General features: G+C 39.3%; 1 protein-coding gene across 1 annotated transcript; it reads right to left on the bottom strand.

Moving 5' to 3' along the window:
* Positions 1-18,744: 18,744 nt before the first annotated feature.
* On the bottom strand, positions 18,745-19,233 carry LOC107042494 (ribonuclease H1-like). Its single transcript, XM_015263555.1, has one exon. The coding sequence runs from the start codon at positions 19,231-19,233 to the stop codon at positions 18,745-18,747; it is 489 nt and encodes a 162-aa protein (XP_015119041.1).
* Between the last annotated feature and the right edge of the window lie 205 nt (positions 19,234-19,438).

Below are 19,438 nucleotides of genomic sequence, written 5' to 3'. Positions count from 1 at the left end.
CCCAAATAAGTCTAAAACCCATTTGAATCTAAATCCCCGCGTGCTCGTTTACATGAGCCCGTCCCAGCGGCAGCTAGGCGGCTTGCCGGTCGTACCACCCAGCGGAGAACATCCGCCGGTTAAACGCAGTTTACGAGAGAGTTGGACCCGAACAACCACTGCGACGACATCCCCGAGAATATTGGGAGCGATTGAGAGAGTTGGTGGAGACCATCGCCAAGGGCTCACACAANTTAAACGCAGTATACGAAAGAGTTGGACCCGAGCAACCATTGCGACGACATCCCCGAGAATATCGGCAGCGATCGAGAGAGTTGGTGGAGACCATCGCCAAGGGCCCACACGAGGAACATGGTAAGTACATTTTTGTTCACCATGTGCACTCTCTCCCGAGGAGAAAAGTACATTTATTCCCAGTGTGCCCAGTGATAACCTCCGGAAAAAGTGCACCGGCGTTCACGAGAGTGACACCGAGATGCATTCCCAACCACCTTTGTGTCGTTATACAGGCAAAGGCGGGGTAAAACAAACCTTTTTGATTTTTTAAACATGTTGATAACTTATTGAATTGTTCATGAAATTAGATATATTTTTTTATTCAACCAACAATTCTTCTTCATGACGTATTCAAACTGAGCTCTATTGATGTATTCAGTACACTGATAGAACGGATTAGTTATTGTTAACGAATGGATTTGGATTGGAGGTTAGGGTCTATTCGGTCTCGCCAAATGTTCATTCGTTCCTTCGCCATTCAAGTGAACCGTTCGTTAACTATTAACGAATATTTATTTGGTCATATTCATCTCTACCATTCGTTAATAGTTAACGGATCTCATTTGGAATAAATGAATCATTCTATCAGTGTAGTGAATTGGTAAAGCGTAACAAGTCGACTCATTCCCTATTCGTTTTTTTTGTGAAATATCTCAGATGTAAGAGAGCGAAATTTTCCTCAGAACCTTTTTTGTAGAACCAAATGAGAGCTACAGAAAAGGTCTCAATAAAAATTTCGGTGTCTCTCTTAGATTCAGAGATATTCCTCGAAAACCGGCCAATTAGCTGAACAGACTTGTTACTCTTTATCACTTCGCTACTGAATTTGTTCCTGAGTTATGAATATATGAAAAAACAGTCAAAAGGGTCAGTTTATTCCGCGATTGGAAGAGAGACTGGAATAGGGCAGGCAGAAGCAGTATACCATAGCTTGGAGGAATGGGGTGTCCTGGATGAGATCTGCTCGATGGTCTTTGATACCACTTCCAGTAATACAGGAAGTGAAAAGGGTGCTTGTGTTCTGTTGGAAGAAAAAATCGGGAGGGACCTCTTGTATATGGCATGCCGGCATCACGTTTTCGAACTCCTTTTGAAAGTTGTGTTTGACACGTCAATGGGATGTACATCAGGACCCGAAGTCTCCATTTTCAAGCGGTTCCAAGAACACTGGAGTAGCCTAGATAAAGAAAAATTCTCACCGGGCGTCACGGATCTTACTGTGAAAGAAGCCTGCCGGACAACATCGCTGATATTCTCCATTTTGGTGAAGCACAGTTAAAGGTTAGCTATATGGTTTTGTTGATGATAGTGGAAAATTCTCACCGGGAGTCACGGATATTACTGTGAAGGAAGCCTTGCGGGACAACATCGCTGAGATTCTCCATTTTGCTGAAGCACAGGTAAAGGTTAGCTATATGTTTTTGTTGATGATAGTGTAAAATTGATAGACGTACACTTCTCTAGCGATTTCATTTGCACATTTTCAAATTATGAATAACGCGAAATATTTTTTTTGTCACTCTGTACGTGAAGCAACGTTTCACGCACACTGCGTATTCGTAAAACGCTCTTCACGCACCAAATAACAAAAAATATCGTTCGATACTAGGTCATAAACAATTTTTTGCCGAGTGTTTTACAGAACTCGCCTTCCGTTCGTTCTGTAAACTCACACTCGGCAGAAAATTTTCTTATGTCCCCGTATCGAAAAACACTATTCCCTGTTCACTTTGTAGGAGGACAACATTCGCAAGGATTACCAAGAATTTTCGGAGCTGGTGGTGCTGTTCCTCGGAGGAAATCTTCCCAAAGGGAATCGATTTCGTGCTTTGATTCCTATTCATCATGCCAGGTGGATGGCCAAGGTGATCTGTTCCTTGAAAATTTTCTTGTTTCGGGATCAGTTTCGATTGACAGCTCAGGAAAATTCAGGGTTAGTAAATGTATGTATTTTTGTCGTCCTCGTGTATCACAAAGTGTAGTTTAAGGCTTTGAATGCAGTCACAGCTCCTAATAATGATTTGATATTGTTGAAACGTTTAGCAGAGAATGCTACTATTGATAAGCATGGGAAAAATTACAAGGCTGCATTCAAAAAGTTCGTTAATCACCTTTGGTTCTTGTCAGAGGAATTGATAGAAATACATTGATGAAAATGTGAGTGCAGATTGTAAGAGAAAGATGTGCCAGGCCATCAAGTCTCGTTCTGTTCTTATGGATGATCGAAAAAAGCGAAAAGTGGGAATAAACGACCCAAAATTCATCCAAGACTCCACTCTAGGTTCTTTTGTTACAGAAAATACCATGAAGTTTTTTGAAATATTGAAAATGGATACTTTCTTGAATACCGACCCTACGACATGTGAGAGTAGAGATGATTTTGTTGCCGCTTCTAAAATTGTCAAATCTCTTCATGTTACAAACGATATTGCTGAAAGAAGTGTATCTCTCGTAAGTTAATATAATGATCTGCTTACGAAAGATGAAGCCAGCAAACAAAATCTGATGTTAGTGGTTCAAAAATACCGGGAGTCGTCATCCAATTGCACGAGAGAGGACTTGAAGTTTTCGTTGGAAATTTTTTTGAATAATTCTAATCCACCAACGGAAACTTCAAGCGATTGAAATCAGTACAAATTTACTCGGCAATACTACATACCACAGATTTTCAAATATCGATTTGTTTAATTGAATTGCATTTGAAAAATTTGAAAAAATTCAAACATAATCAGCTCCATTCAAATTATATTCTGGGGCATGGTATTTTTTTTACATTTCTATCGTATAAATAAATAATTACAATTGTTCAACTTTCCGAAAACTTGATCATTTTTTATGGAATAGACCACCGCTAGAACTCTGGATATGAATAAATTGATCATCTATTACCAAGAATGATTTAGAAGGCAGGAAATTTATTTTGCATGAATTACTTATGGAAAAAGGTCTAAATTTCCAAAAATGAAATATTGTTCATCATTTCATCATTTTATTAGATAAAATCAAATATGGTATTCAATAAAAGCTCTGATGTTCAGTTCAAAAAGTTGAGAAGAATTGAAATCATGAAAAGAAAAATCATCGATTCACTTGGATATTCGAAACATTATTGATATTCATAATTTATTGTTGAATTATTATATTTACCGCGTTATTCTCATCACAGTATGGGTCGATAATAAGGAGATCTTATTCATGTACCGATTAGCACGTTCTAACCATCATGGTGTAAATACACGTTGAGATATTGATATAATTAAATCCAAGTGTCTACTAATTATTTAGACCCATCCAGTATATTTAGTCTTACTAATTAACAGGTTATGGGCCCAGAATCATTGTTGTATTTTTATTTATGGACTATGGTTTAGTAAAAGTGTGTAAATCTGGAGCCAAATGTAGATAACCTCAAAGAGGAATGTGATGGTGCATCGGTCAGTGGTATAGAGAATGGAGATGATACTATTGCTTCTGTAAATTCTGGAGAGTCTAATGATAGTGAGGACGAATTTGAGGAGGCTAGTAATATATCAGCAACGTCAGATATCGAGATGTCGACTGGTCTAAGTGTGCATATAGAGGCACTGGGGAGAGACAATTATGATACTTGGTGTATGAAAATGGAGGCAATTTTATGCAAAAATGATTTATTGGGTTATGTTGATGGAAGCATTGCACAGCCACCAGAGGGTGAAGAAGCTAATAGGGTTGAGTGGTTTAAGAAAGATAAAAAAGCAAAATCAGATATTATATTGGCAATTGGACAGAGTGAAATGGGGTATATTAAACGATGCAAAACGTCTAGAGAAGTGTGGTTGAAATTGGAAATGGAGCATAGGTCAAAGGGACCAGCGAAAAAGACGAAATTATTGACAGCATTGTTGTTTACAAAAATGGAAGAAGGTGCTGATTTACTTGATCACTTGAATTTAATATCGGATAGTGCTGAGAAATTGAAAGACTTGAATGTGGATGTAGATGCTGATATTGTGGCAATTGCAATGTTAAAAAGTTTACCGGACAGTTATGGGGGTTTTAGAGAGGCTATGGAGTCCAGAGATGAGTTGCCAAGTCCAGAAGTGATTAGAATTAAATTGTTGGAAAAAGTGAGTGGTCGTGTAAATAAACAAAATTCAGAGCATGGTAAAAAAGTTGATGATGAGGTGTTTCAAGTGAAATATCACAATTCTTCAGCACGTGGAAGAGGTTTTCTCCACGGTAGAGGACAGTTCGGACATCGTGGTTTTGTAAACAGAGGTAGAGGTTATACTCAACGGAGTGAGGCAAGAGGTCATGTGAATAAAAGTGATGGTGCGAGTGTCTCGAGGGGTTGGGAACGATCCCGAACGGACGGATTATCGAATGTATTATCGTGTTTTTATTGTAATAAACCGGGACATGTTGTAGCAAAGTGTATAAAAAAATTATTGGATGAACAAAAAGTAAATATTGTACAGCAGGCAGGTGCACAGGATACAGAGTATGGTTTTAATGTCAGTGGAGATGGTGAGCGTGTTCGAGAGGTTTTTGAGGTTGTTGGAGTATTACCTGAAGAGGCATTGACAGCGAGAGTCATGAGACAGGATGATTGGTGTTTGGATAGTGGAGCAACAAGTCACATGTGCTATGATGTCAGGAAATTTGAGAATTTGGAATTGTTAAAGGGTCAGAGAGTAAAATTGGCAGATGATAATACTACTGAGGTGAAAGGTAGAGGCACTGTGTTATTGAATGTGGAATGCAATAATAAAAATGTAATTTTGAGGTTAGAAAATACTTTATACGTACCAGGTTTAAATACAAATTTGTTTTCAATTCCTAAGGCAACAGCAAGTGGTAAAAAGGTTTTAATGACTAATGATAAAGCTCTTATTTTGAATCAGGAGAATTGTATGATAGTTGCAGCTCAACGTCAAGGAGGATTGTATTATTTCAAGCCCAATTATGAAAAAGCTACGTACGTTCGCCAAGAGAAAGGGACAATTGATGATTGGCATCAGCGTTACGGACATTTGAATACTGCAGATCTGAAATTATTGTCGTCAAAGGATATGGTTAAGGGTATGAGAATTATTGGATCACAAGAAATGAATGATAAGTGTGAAGTATGTATCCAAGGTAAGCAGACTGCAATTCCTGTACCTAAATTTGTTGAGGATAGAGATTTGAAACTACTAGATATCGTGCATTCGGATGTATGTGGGCCGATACGAGGTATTTCGTTAAGTGGTGCAAAATATTTTGTTACGTTTACTGATGGTAGTTCTCGATGGGTAGAAGTTTATTTCTTGAAGACGAAGGATGAAGTAAAAGAAGCATTTATGAATTATAAAGCAAAGGTCGAGCGTCAAACTGAAAGGAAAATTAAAGTGCTTCGCACTGATAATGGTCTAGAATATTGTNGTTCAAAATGTTGAGAAGAATTGAAATCATGAAAAGAAAAATCGTCGATTCACTTGGATATTCTAAACATTATTGATATTCATAATTTAATTTATAAAAATATATGTTAGTTTCATTGTTTATTACAGCCATAATTCTATTATGTATCATTCTTATTATTATTATTCTATATTATATTGAACCGAATAAATCTTTACATTTAATTGTTTATAGAAAATTCATCTTCTGTCTGAGAAAATAAATGACATTTAATCACTGGCAGATCTTTTTTCATGGTAAATGTTATGGTAATGTTACTCGTTATGGAACGTTGCCGGAAATTCAATAAACACGCCTGGGAAGTGTAGAGGAAATTCGACAACGCTGGAGCCCCAATAGTATGACAGTAAGTCCTCCACGGGGAGATTCAAACCGTGTATGGTAACCAGCGTAGAATTATCCGATTTCGACCATTCAAGTTTCTGTGGAATCGTCATCAAATAGGGAATTTCACAACATCTTCTTTGCATGAAAATGGAAAAAAATGCAATCACCAAAATAGAAAATAAAGAAGGTATACAGTAATTTATTGGGTGCGACCAGGTACGTCGGATAATCCGGGAAAAGGTTTCGCCAGATGGCTGACCTTCTCCATTTCAGGTAATAGCCTCCATAAAAGTTTTAAGTGATCCAAGCACTTGTCACTGCCCAAAAATTTGAGGATTTTATTTTGCATTTTTCGGTCATTTGGAATAATATAAATTATTCATTCTTTCCTCAGATGATAGTCCGATAATTGAAGAGTTGTTCTACAAAAATTCAACCAAATCGGTCTAGTTCAACGAGCATTTAGACAGTCTCGAAAAGTCCCATTTCAAGGGAAAATCATAGTTTTTAATTCAATAACAAATTGATTGAAAAATATAAAAAAAAAGTCTGAGTTCTTTTCATCGTTTACATCAAATAATCGATGGAGATTCATAATAATTTCAATCAATTCTGATGAAATCGCATGCATATAAACTTTATGGACTCTCGCATGTACTTTGTCATAAGAAATTCAAAAACTTGTTGAGGTCTGATAAAAGTGTTTTAAAAATTTGAAGAAATTCACATTGCTTCTTCATATCTTGAATTATCGTTGTGAGACAGGAGAAAGCGAAAATTTGAAATGTATATTCCGTGGATCCCTCTAATGCACATAGATGATTAATTTTATGGTAACTAACAACTCTACGGTGGCCGAGTGGTTAAGGTGAGAACTAGTAGCCCGAATGTTTCAGAATCGAATTCGGACGAGTTCAACTTTTCATTTATCATTATCAGCAGTTATCGATTTTTAGGAAGGATCAGCCGGTAAATGAAAATTCAGTTATAAAAAAAAATGTATTAATTTCCTTTTCAACCATTAAAAATAAGAATGGCGTGGGTCACGAGGAGCCGATCATCGATCGATGCTTGGCCACCAATATCGACCCAACGTTATCAAACCAATAGCTAGTCGAGTCTGGGTCAAGGTCGATTGAGGATTGGCACCAAAGACTCGGCAGCTTGGCTCCCAGTACTGGCCCAATCTTAGCCCGTGTGTAGTTGTCGTCCCAGGGATAGTAAAAGTTGAGGGTCGGTATTGTATTAGGTGTATGACTTAATTTTTACGTTTTTTCTTCGAGCTTAAAATTATATTGAAAATAGAAATATTTTCGCGGTCTTTTGTGGTTTCGAAAGGATCGGACAAAAGGTTTCAGAACATCGAACGAAAAGTCTATGTGAGTTACATAACCTCTCAGAATAGCAGAGTTTACGATGGCAACTGATGAACAGCACATTTGGCACTGCATTTTATACGAATTCCAACAAGGAGAAAATGCTTCTAAAGCACGGGAATCAATATGTAATATTCTTGGTGCCGACTTTGTATCTTATGAAACATGTAGTTATTGGTACAAACGTTTTACAAGTGGTGATTTCGATCTTAGTGACCAGCCCCGCCCTGGACAGCCTCGAAAGTTTGAAGATGCGGAATCGCAAGCTCTACTGGATGAAAACTCAATGCAAACGCAACACGAGCTTGCAGTACAGTTAGGAGTCACCCAAACAGCTATTTCCAAGCGTTTGCATCAAATAGGAAAGATCCAAAAACATGGAAGGTGGGTCCCACATATATTGATCGAACACAACCTAGGTCAATGTATGAACACGTGACTTTCACTGCTTGCCCGGCAATAAAAAAAAAAGACTTCTTGTGGAAAATTGTGACGGGTGATGAAAAGTATATTTTTTATGAGAATCCCAAATGTAAAAAGTCGTCGGTAGATCCCGGGCAACCCAGTACATGGACGCCGAAACAGAAAATCCACTTAAAGAAGAGTCTCCTGTGTATGTGGTGGGACATGAAGGGTGTGCTTTATTACGAACTCGTGGAAACTAGTCAGACTATGAGTGTGGAAAGCCACAGCCAGTAATTGAACAAAATGAGTGAAGAACTTGCTCGGAAAAGGCCATTTACTGGACAAGGAAGCAAGCAAGTCATATTGCTGCATGACAATGCTCGACCTCACCTTGCTCGCGCGACTTAGAAGATCCTCTTGAACTTGGGATGAGAAGTTCTCCCGCACGCGGCATATTCACCAGACTTGGCTCCATCCGCCTTAGTGGATAAACAGTTCAAAACGCTGGACGTTGTGCGTAAATTCGTCGATGACTTGTAACGCGATTTTCTTGTTACGGGTTGAAATCCGCTTAAATAGGAAAGACAATTGTTAAACTTATTATAAGAGAGACAGGAAGTGACATCTAGAGGCGGCTGAAAGAGCCGCGACTGGATGAGAAGAGCCACAGACCGATGACAGGCTGAAGGCATAGTGGTTTTGGGTGGAACCGCGACCCCTGGAAGTCTAAAGGACGTTACTAGACTATCGCTATTTTAGAATTCACCCAGCATGTGCTAGGGGAAAAGGGGCCGACGTACAGGCTGTCCAACTGGGTGATTCTAAAGGCTATGTCGGAGTAGACTAGGGACCAACGGCCAGGTGAAAGAACTGGTACCTTCGTGATCCCGTCGGGTTGATTGGTGGTGTACAACGGTTTATTATATACATTTTGTATTCGTTGGAGTAGTCTGAGCCTTTGATTTGTGTTTATTTTGATATGATTAACTTGTCATGGCTCTTATAAATATTTCTAGTGTGCTCACTTTCTATCTAATATTTGGAATCGCAAATAATTAACGGATAAAACCGATAAGTATGGGTGAATGAGTAAAATGTACATGAGGTAAGCGTTAAGATTTATTTTGTATCCAATCAATACGAATGGTAGAAAGTTATATGACAAACAAAATACTCTCTCCTTGTTGATAATTACATTTTGACAAGAATTATCGAAATGAAACATTTAATAAATGAGAAACTAATTTAATATGACATGTTACACCTGCTGGACTTATTTGCTCTGTATTAACACTGAAATTACTCCATAGTTTTACAATGGGGATAGGTTAACGGAATGACCTATCGTCGCCGAGCTACCCAGACTAGGAGGCAAGGCCCTAGTGAGATTCCGAGTTAGTCGAATGCGAGCGCTTGAACCGAGGGGTTGAAAAAATCTCTCGGTGTGCTCGATGGAGGAATGGTTGAATAAGCCATGATAAGGAGTTTCGGACTCCACGTCGCCTCGGTGAATAACCGTTGTCGGCGAGCGTAGGGGGGATGCGCTTGCATTCCCCGCTAGTAAAAAGGAGTTATTTCGGCACCCGAAGTGACGACTTTGTTGTTTCCGGCGTTATCGAGTCTCGGCGGAACGATTCGAGCCATATGGGCCCGTGGGCCTGGAGTGGAGAAATCCTCCTGTCGGCCCGACCATACGCCGATTGTCTAGGACTACACGGAGGCCGTGACGCGCGATGACCGAAGCGGTAACTGGTGGTTGAGAGTGTGGGTGGTCATAGCGTGGATACCGGAGTTCCACCGTGGTCAGATCAGCCTCTCAACGTCCCAGGCTCTGAGGAGTCTCGGCTGATTCGCACTTGACTCTGAAAACTGTCCCGAGTCGCAATACTCGGGAGGAAAAGGAACACTGGAAGAGTTGAAAGACTCTCCAGAAAGGGCATGAATTTCGTTCATTATGGAGATTATGCTGTAAGGCACAATACACGGCAGACAAAGGCTCGTGACGATGTGATGGTAATACTCCTGGTAGACTTCGCCCACTATACCGTGTCACACTGATGTTAGCTGGGCAACCCGTTGTCCAGCCAAAAAGTCCTCTGAGTGGACGAGTTTGCCTCAGAGGCCGATTTTCGTCGAACCTCCCGTAAAGGTTCGGCTACCGCCCAAGAAATGAGCGATAGAGAAGGATTAAGAGTAGTTTGGACTTTTCCTGGGTGAGCAACCCGGGAAAATATCCGGGAAAATGTCTTTATCATCTCGAAGCCTGCAAGTTTCTTTCGCGACGGCATTCGTATGTTACCTGAGAGGTGGCGCAAGGTCATAGAAAACGATGGTCAATATTTCCAAGATTAAGTTCGTTGTTCTCTATTTTTTTCTATTCAATAAAATTGCTGAAAAATCTGTAGAAATTGAGTCATACACCCAATAGAAAGTGGTACCATAAATTGTCATTTGACTCGAGTATAGTTTAGGAGGAGAAACACGAATTTTTACTTCATCAGTTGAAAAAATACTTCCCTCCCCCCCCAAAATGAATATTCGCAGAAGATGAGGGGAATTTTTTGAGTAACTGAAGTGAAAATCCATATTTAATCTGAGTAATTCCACGTCAAATTGGAAATAAAAAAATTCAACTGGGTTGTTGGTTGCTCGCTCCCATCGCGAATGGGTTGGAATTCAATGAGGTTGTTGTTCGCTTGCTCCCATTCCGTGAGGGCTGGGTATGATTCATGACGGGTCGAAACAATGACTTCCCTATCAATTTCCATTTTTCTGTTTATTAGATGAAAAAGCAAATTTTGGAATTTCCATCCGGATAATGAGACAACGATTGAGAGGATTTTGCTCAGCATCTATTCAAAATTAAATAACATGTAAATGCATCGATCCTACTAATAAAATCCAATCCTATCATTATTCTCGGTAAAATTGTTGAATCTCCAAAGAAAACTCATTTTTAAAATAGTAGATTGTGCACCAAGGATGGACAATAGGATATTCCAACCCGCGTGTGGATTACTGCCCGAGGTGAAATCGACGCTGTGAAATTGCCAGGTGCCTACTGACCAGATTCAAACAAAAAGTAAAACTTTTACGTGGAAAAGTGGATATTTTATGATAATCCTAAGAGGCGAAAGTCGTGGATTTATCCGGGGGAGCCGTCAACGAGCACTGGAAAACCGAACACTCACAGGAAAAAATTGTTGTTATGTATTTGGTGGGATTCCAATGGTGCAATCTATTATGAAATACTCGAGTAGGGGGAAACCGTCACTGCTAAGCATCACCAAGACCAACTGGTGGAATTGACTGGTGCTATTAAGGAACAGAGAACTTTTACTGGTAGTGGTACGAGGCAAGTAATTTTGCTGCAGGACAACGCGCGGCCACACATGGCAAAAAAAACCCTGAAAGTTATCTCCACGTTGGGCTGGGAAATTCTCCAACATGCGGCGTATTCTCCAGACCTTGTGCCTTCTGACTATCACCTTTTTCGGGCGCTATAACATCACCTGGTGGATACCTAGTTTCGATCTCCTGAAAAAGTCCGGCAGATCATTGATGACTTCATCCAGTCAAAACTACCATCTTTCTTCCGAGCCAGAATCTGACAATTGTCCGATAGATGGGAAAAATGCGTGCAAAGTAACGGTGATTATTTTCAAGATTAGATCTGTATTAATTTTTTTATAAAAAAATGTCAGAATTGTCGAAAAAATGCCGAGAATTAATTTATACACCTTATAATTATTTATTCAATTAATAGGGATGTCTAGTGCGGCTATCTCGTTGCAGAATTGTCAAACCGAGCTAAAAAAAACGATGGATTCAGTTTTCAATGTATAACACATTCGGCCAATATTTTTGAACGAATAATCTTCGTCAATTTTGAGGAAAATCGAGAAATTTCAGTAAAAAAGTGCTGTTAAAACGATCATAACTCGTCATGACGTTAAGATTTTTTGTGGCTCGAGCCACAAACCAATCATTATTTAGAAATTCATGTAATGCGTCTCGAATATTCTATATCGTCATATTCGAGACAAACATTATTCTATCCTTATCCCTCACGAAATTTCTGGACTATTCCCGAACTTTCCATAATAAAAGTTATTCAAATCCGCATGCTCCCGACCAAATATCTCAGTCGAAATCAGTCCGATTCTCAAAATTGATGTAAACACATCTAACGTGCTAAATACAACACCTCTATTTTGCTAAACCACGATTTATTATTCTACGACATACACTTAACCGCCACATTTTTTTTGTATGTATGGTAGCGGTTTAAAGTTTGTCGACTTTTACGGACACCGAAAATCTGGGGGTTTTTAGGCTTTTCATTGCGATAAAAAATTAACTGATCAATTAAAATACATGAAACTCCAGGTTGGATAACTAAAATATTCATATAACATGGTGCAATTGGTCTCATACGTTAAAATTTTTTTTCGTCGAGTTACAAACCGTTGTTTCGAGTGGTCTCTATTTTTGACTACAGATTTGGAAGGCGTTACCGTTTCGGTTTCGTTCCTCAGGTAGGAAACGAAACGAAACTGTAACGTTACTGGCAGGAACGAAACTCGGGAACGAAAGTCCGGTAACGTTACCGCCTGGAACGAAACCTTGAAACGAAAGTCCGGTGACGTTACCGCCTGGAGCGAAACCTTGGAACGAATGTCAAGCAACGTTACCGCCAGGAACGAAACCCTGGAACGAAAATCGAGTGAGAGTGACCATCTGTAAGGATATATTCCCGGGTTGTTCACCCAGGAAAATCCAAACTACTTTTTTGCCGTCTCTATCGCTCAATAGTCGGGCCCCAGCCGAACCTTCACGGGAGGTTCGACGAAAACCAGCCTCTGAGGCAAACTCGTCCACTCAGAGGACTTTTTGGGCTGGACAATGGGTTGCCTAGCTAACATCAGCGTGATACGGTAGAGTGGGCGAGGTCCACCAGGAGTATTACCGTCACATTCCACGGCCTTTGCAAGCCGAGGATTATGCCTCGCGGCATAAGTTCCCTACTGAATGGGATTCATCTTTCCTCCGGAGGGTCTCTCGACTCCTCCGGCATGCTTCCTTCGGGAGAGTTTCCGAACTATTTGCGATTCAGCCGGGACTCCTCAGAGCCTGGGACGTGGAGAGACTGATCTGACCAGGGTGGAACTACGTTACCCACGCTACGACCACCCACTCTCTCCACCACCAGTTACCGCGTTGGTCATCGCGCGTCACTGCCTCCGGATAGTACTAAACCGTCGGCGTATGGTCGGACCGATAGGAGGATTTCTCGACTCCAGGCCCACAGGCCCATACGCCTCGAATCGTTCCGCCGAGACTAGATGACGCCGAATACGACGAAGTCGTCACCTTGAGTTCCGAAATAACTCAGATTTACGCGCGGGGGATGCAGGGGCATCCCCCTATATTCGCGGCCACAGTTATGCACCAGGCTACGCTGAGTAAAAACTCCTTACCATGGCTTTTTCAGCCATCTACCACTCCAGCGCACCGAGAGATTATTTCAACCTCTCGGTTCAAGCGCTCGCGTGCGACTACCTCAGAATCTTACTAGGGCGTTGCCTCCTAGTCTGGATATCTCGGCGACGATAGTACCGGAGGTACCAGTCCTTTCACCTGGCCGTTGGTCCCTAGCCTACTCCGACATAGCCTATAGAATCGCCCAGTTGGACGGCCTGTACGTTGGCCCCATTTCCCCTAGCACATGCTGGGCGAATTCTAATACGGCGATAGTCTAGTAACGCCCTCCAGACCTCCAGGGGTCGCGGTTTCACCCATAACCGCTATGCCTTAATTCTTTCATTGGTTTGTGGTTTATCTCACCTAGTCCCGGCTTTCTTCAGCCGCTTCTACGTGTCACTACTTATCTCTCTTCAACAATTTTGAGAGTTCACTCATCTTTTTAAGGGGATTTGAACCCGTAACGAGAAAATCTCATTACACATCTCATAATTGTTTTCACTCTAAACAATTTCGCATTGACCGAATCCGCCAATTCTGTATGTGAAAAATTACCTTCAAATTTTGACTATTTTTTTTTCTTTTTTTTTTATCGAAAAATATACCTGAAATGAAGAAAAAATGAGCGTGACTGAGGTCTCTAATTCAATTATTGGCGGAAAATTTTGTTCTTCAACTTTAATTACGATCCATTGTGAACAAAAATATATTTTAACCCATAAATTTCATCGGAAATTTTCTCAACTTTTCGAAAGAAATATCCTTTCTTATGTGTCTATACATTTTGACATGGAGAACTCAGAAAGAAAGTTTCAAACAGCCATTTGGGATTGTTCCCCAAAACTTAATTTTTTTTTTCCTTTTATCGGAAAGTTCAGAAAGTTTCCTAACCAAAACATCTTTCGAATTTAGGTGTTCTCATTAATACAGGGGTGAAATGCAGGAAAACACTAAATTTGTTCCTTCAAAAAAATTAGTTTTTTAAAGATATCTTCGAATCAGTATGCGATGAGAAATTTTTGGGAATATTGTTTTGTAGAGCAAAATGAGATCCACAAAAAACTCCTCTGAAAATTTTTTCATCTACCGTAGATTCAAAGATATTCATCAAAAAATAATCTTCTGATTCAGTTGCTAATGAATTTTCCTACAATATCTCAGAATTAAAGCAAAGTAGTAATTTCTCAATAAGGACCTTTCTGGTAAGATAAGTTAAGGTCTAGAAAAAAGGTTATCAGAAAAATCCCGCTTTCTTTCTCAACTTTTTAGCGCCTGTACGAGTATTTCCAGTAATTTTTTTTTCGATTCCTGAAAGCTCGTAATAACGAATTTTTGAAAAGAAAAAGTTGAAAAAGTTGAACTTCGCAAATTATGTCACTTTCGATTTGTTGCATTTTATTTTCAGTAATTCTTGTAATCAAAACAAGTATTTTGAGCCGTCATTCAAGTTGGGTATCCTGCTGGATCTATTTTATTTTTGTTTATTTTTTTCGAGATTTCGCAAATTTGGTCAAAATACTCTGTTATGTCCGGAGACGTGTCAGCGTCGAACGACACCTTTTGGAGGAAAAAGTTGATTTCGGAAAATAATAGTCTAGAATTTTTTGATATTAAAATACTGAACAACTAACTTTATAATTAGTGTTAATATTTGAATTTTAATTTAGACGACGCTAGGTGAAGTTTATCACTCTTACCTTGATTGGAGCTATTAACGTAAAAGATCGAAAAGGGATAATTCGGAGATGGGGAATAGTCAAATGATTCCGAGACAAAACAAATTCTTGGTTTAAAAGCAAACTTCTATAATTTTCTTTTATCTTGTTGAAATTTACAAGAAATGAATTTTATATTCTTTTACAATATTGGGACAAATCTATAAATAAAGATTGATTTCTTTAAAGTAATAGTTAACGAATTGGATTATCCCTGGAAGGTTCTTTGTAGATTCCGATGGTTTCTTAATTGAGATTTTGAATAAGTTGAAAATAATTATTTCTGGACTTACCGTTGATGCTATTTTTTTTTGTGAGATTAATCCTTAAAGTTGTAAGTGCGGATCCTTCAGTGAAACACAGATTTTTCTTCACCAGAATTAAAGTCTTCTCTAGTTCTATTATGGATACTTGCTTGAGAATCACTTTCACCCACTCGTTTATTTTAAAGTTCGGCAAATTTAAGGGTGAGAATGTCCACAATCACGGAAAACTGGTTAATTAGTCCTCTTACAATGCAAGAAACACTACTATTTTCGACTTGAGGATGTAGTATCCCTGTGCAACTTCCTTTCGCTCAGCTATGAACTATATTCTATAACTACCACTCCCGATAACCGTTTTTCACGCGAGTTATGGGTAGCGGGGATCGAAAGAGACAGATCGATTTCGTCAGTCATTTCCACCAAGTCAAATTAACGCTCCGACGATTGCTTCTAGACTGGTGTGTAATTCTGATTTTGGGGAGTGAGTCGGTTTTTGGTGGATACACGATTCGGTTTTTGATTGGTGGAAATAATGGCGTGATTTTCCCACTTTTTATTCCTTGAGCGAATTGACCTGTCGAGTCAGTAATTTTGGCAGCGCTGGGTTCCGCGGGTGGAGTTCATTGCCCGGAAAGTGTCGCTCTGTTGAAATAAAGAATGCACTTTTTTTTATAATTTTGGGAATTTAACATTCCGCATTGACGATGGCTTGGAGTGTTGAAAATAAAAATCAAATCACAATTAATACTCATTTTATGAATATTTTTGGATATTACAGCCCCCGCTCAGAATCATTATTTTGTTCGCGGAAAATGGATTTTGAGAAGTATCAATTTATGGTCTGATTTGGTGATTTTTATTCTCTATAAACATTTCTGATTAATTGAATTGTGAAACTATTTTTCTTATCAAATCTGAGGTGTATTTCCTTTCTCGCCGGACGTCATTGTCTGGGGGAACCGGTCGGATTTCTGCGCGTCTTCCTCGAATTGCTATCGGTCAGTAGGTTTCTAATTACTACTTATCTCGGACTTTTATTCAGTGTGTCTCTGAGGTTTGGAGGTGTCGGACGTGTTTTTGAAATACTGTGAGGTGTTTTCTGACAATGCCTGCTAAGGTGAGTGTAACTTCTGGTGCTGGAGAGGAAAAAAAAAAGAACTTTGTATTTTGTCTAGGTGCAGTGGGAAGGGTTAGTTGGGTGGATGTATATAGTTATGTATATATATATATATATAGTTATGTATATATATATATATATATATATATATATATATATTTTTTTTTTTAATTTAGACATAGTTGATAGTGACCCCCGATCTCAGCGGTATTTCTACTACTGACCCTGGTGCTATTTCTTGAACTGTGGATGATGGAGCTGGAAGTGCTGATATAGATGGTCTTGAGGATATTGTCCGAATTGTGATAGTCGACAACTCTAAGTCGTCTAGGCGTTCGTTATTAGATTTTGATTTTTTGCAGTGTTTTGAATTTGTTATTTTTGTTTCAGTTTTGCGATTTCTCTTGCGACAACAGTAACCAATTGAAGAGATGATGTTGATACCTTTCTTGTAGGCTATTATTCCTCCTATTATTGCCGTTATTGAGAAGATTCCAGTGATTCCGCAACTAGCTGCTGTGAAGATTTGACGATCATATTCTTCTTGATGATGAAGGCCAATTCTTTCGGCAGTTTCGATAGTCTCTTGCATGGATTCATCGAAGGTGTTGGAGTTACTCATCTCTGGGATGAAGTGATGTTCAACTTGAGGCAGGAATCCAATCCGTTGTGGGGGTTCATTCAATATAGGGGCCATTTCTGGGATGTTCATCATCCTAGGTAACCCGTGAATCATTGATAATTGAGATTCTATTAATGCTGCGCCTTCTAATATAATTGTTCTTATTTCTGCTGAACAGTTCGGAATCAAATGGAATATTCCCATGTCGTTGATGGTGATGGGGGCGAAGTCCTGTCCCTCGCAAGTTAACTCTAGTTTTTCGGGTTCAATGGTGCAAAATAGCCATCCTGAGCTACTCGTAAGCTTAGTCCATTGAGTATCTAGGTTGTTACTCAGACGTATATTGCAATTTTTGTATGCTTCAGAGGTCGGCTCAAGGTCGGGGTTGATAAGCAGTTGATGTTCCCAAGTAGGAATTGTTGCTGGTTTTCTCATTGGAAGTCCCCTGGGGCAGGCTAGACAGTTTTCTAAAGGAATGCACTTTTTTATGTAATTTTCATTTGCCATGGCGAATCTTGAATTGAACTTGGATGTCATAATGTATTCTTCTTCTGGTTAGATGTAGGCAGCTACTGTTTGATTTCTCAATACCTTTTGAGGTACTTTACATGGTATTATTTTGAACAGATCCAGATAATCTCGTGTTAATAATGGAATGATTATTATCAATAGGAATTTTCCATTGTTATATCGTCTCAATTTTGCTGATTTGTGATAATAGGTTGATATCCAGCTTGTTTCGCCTGATAGGGAAGATACTGTCTCCGATTACCTTTTCTATTTCTGTAACTGTAGCTTTAATTTTTTCATTGTTTATGATCGTAGGATTGAGTTTTCCATGTTTGGCATCTTCGATGGATTGTACAACCTTGTGAATGATTTCCAAGTATTTTCGGGCAGCAAATTCTACTTCTGTTGCTATTTGATTTAGGTGTTGCACATACTCTAGTCCATAGACATGATTGATCACGTTATTGGATTTGTTGGTCAGCAGCTCGAGTTGTTCCTCTGCTCGTTTCATTTTTATTACATTTTTAATGTTGATTTCTTTCATGGAGTTGATTTCTGCTTGGATTAGATGGGTTGAATTTCCTATCAGATGCGTGATTTGTCTTTGGTCTTGATACAGTTTATCTAGTTCTTTCGTGACGTGTTCATGATCGTTATAATCCATAGTCCCGAACACATCCCTGGCAATGGTTCCTATGAATCCTAATAATGGTGATCTGCCTCATCTGGATTGAGGTTGAGGGTCTTTGGGAGTAGATTGCAGGATCGTCTTACCATGTTCTTGGATATGTTTCAGTGCTTTCATGAAACCAAGCATTCTATCGAAGCCCGCGGCCTGGTGACAAACTTTTTGTTTTTGAAGCTTTACACATTCCTGAAAATGTTTTTCTATCATTTGTTGTCCCGGAAGTGGTTGGTCTGCTAAGTTTTGTACATCAATGGTCATAATCAGTCGCCAGTTATGGTTTATGCTTCTTATTTGGTCAATTTTTTCGTAATACAGGCCAGGATTGTGTGGGAGAACATCCAGCTGAGGTATTTGTCCTGGTAATACTGTTGGTATAATTGCCCAGAGTGACATCAGGATTACAAATACCACCCAGCGGTCTCTCATGTTGTAGATATTTTTCTTTTAGTCTGAAAATCATATTAATAATTTTATTGGATCATTGTTATTAAATTTTGAATTTGTGACAGCTTTGGTTCACATTTGGGGTATGGAATAGATCCTCGAGCCAATCTTGGCCAGTTCATCTGCTTTTTCGTTTCCATAGACCCCTTTATGACCAGGAGTGTATTCTAGTTGGACCTCTAATTGGTGCATGAGAACGTCAAGTTCTTTTAATAATTTTTGATTGACAACAGGTTTAGCTTTGACATTCAACCATCCATTTTTCATCCACTTGTCTAGATGTTCTGTCATGCAGCTGATGAGGTATTTCGAATCAGTAAAGATTTTTACTCGTTTTAGGTCATGTCGTATGCACAATTTACAAGCTTCTATTGCAGCAGCAGTTTCTGCAGTGATGTTGGTGATGCGTTCTTCTACGAGTGTTTTGTATGTATTCAAGGAGTGTCTGTTCCCAAACCACACTCCTATTCCTCCTATGGCATTGGTGGTACCATTGTGAGAGCATGATCCATCTACGTAGACATGAATCCAATCTTCACCCTGACGATTTTGTTCTGCCATCCCTCTGTAACAGAAGATCAGGAGTTATTTTATTAACTTCATTTCTCTTCACAGGGTTTCAATTTATTCGGGTGTTTCATGAATCGGTGACCGTCTTCATTCTCTAGGTAGACATTTCCTTTGGCAGTGATGTCTACGATTTCGTAGGGGCCGGTATATGCTTGATCCAGTTTCCCGATCTTTGGCTCTTTTTCTACGTAGACGA

Source organism: Diachasma alloeum, unplaced genomic scaffold, assembly GCF_001412515.2.
Source record: "Diachasma alloeum isolate Michigan unplaced genomic scaffold, Dall2.0 Dall_scaffold_00481, whole genome shotgun sequence".
Lineage (NCBI taxonomy): Eukaryota > Metazoa > Arthropoda > Insecta > Hymenoptera > Braconidae > Diachasma > Diachasma alloeum.
This window is presented reverse-complemented; position numbering and strand designations above follow the sequence as displayed.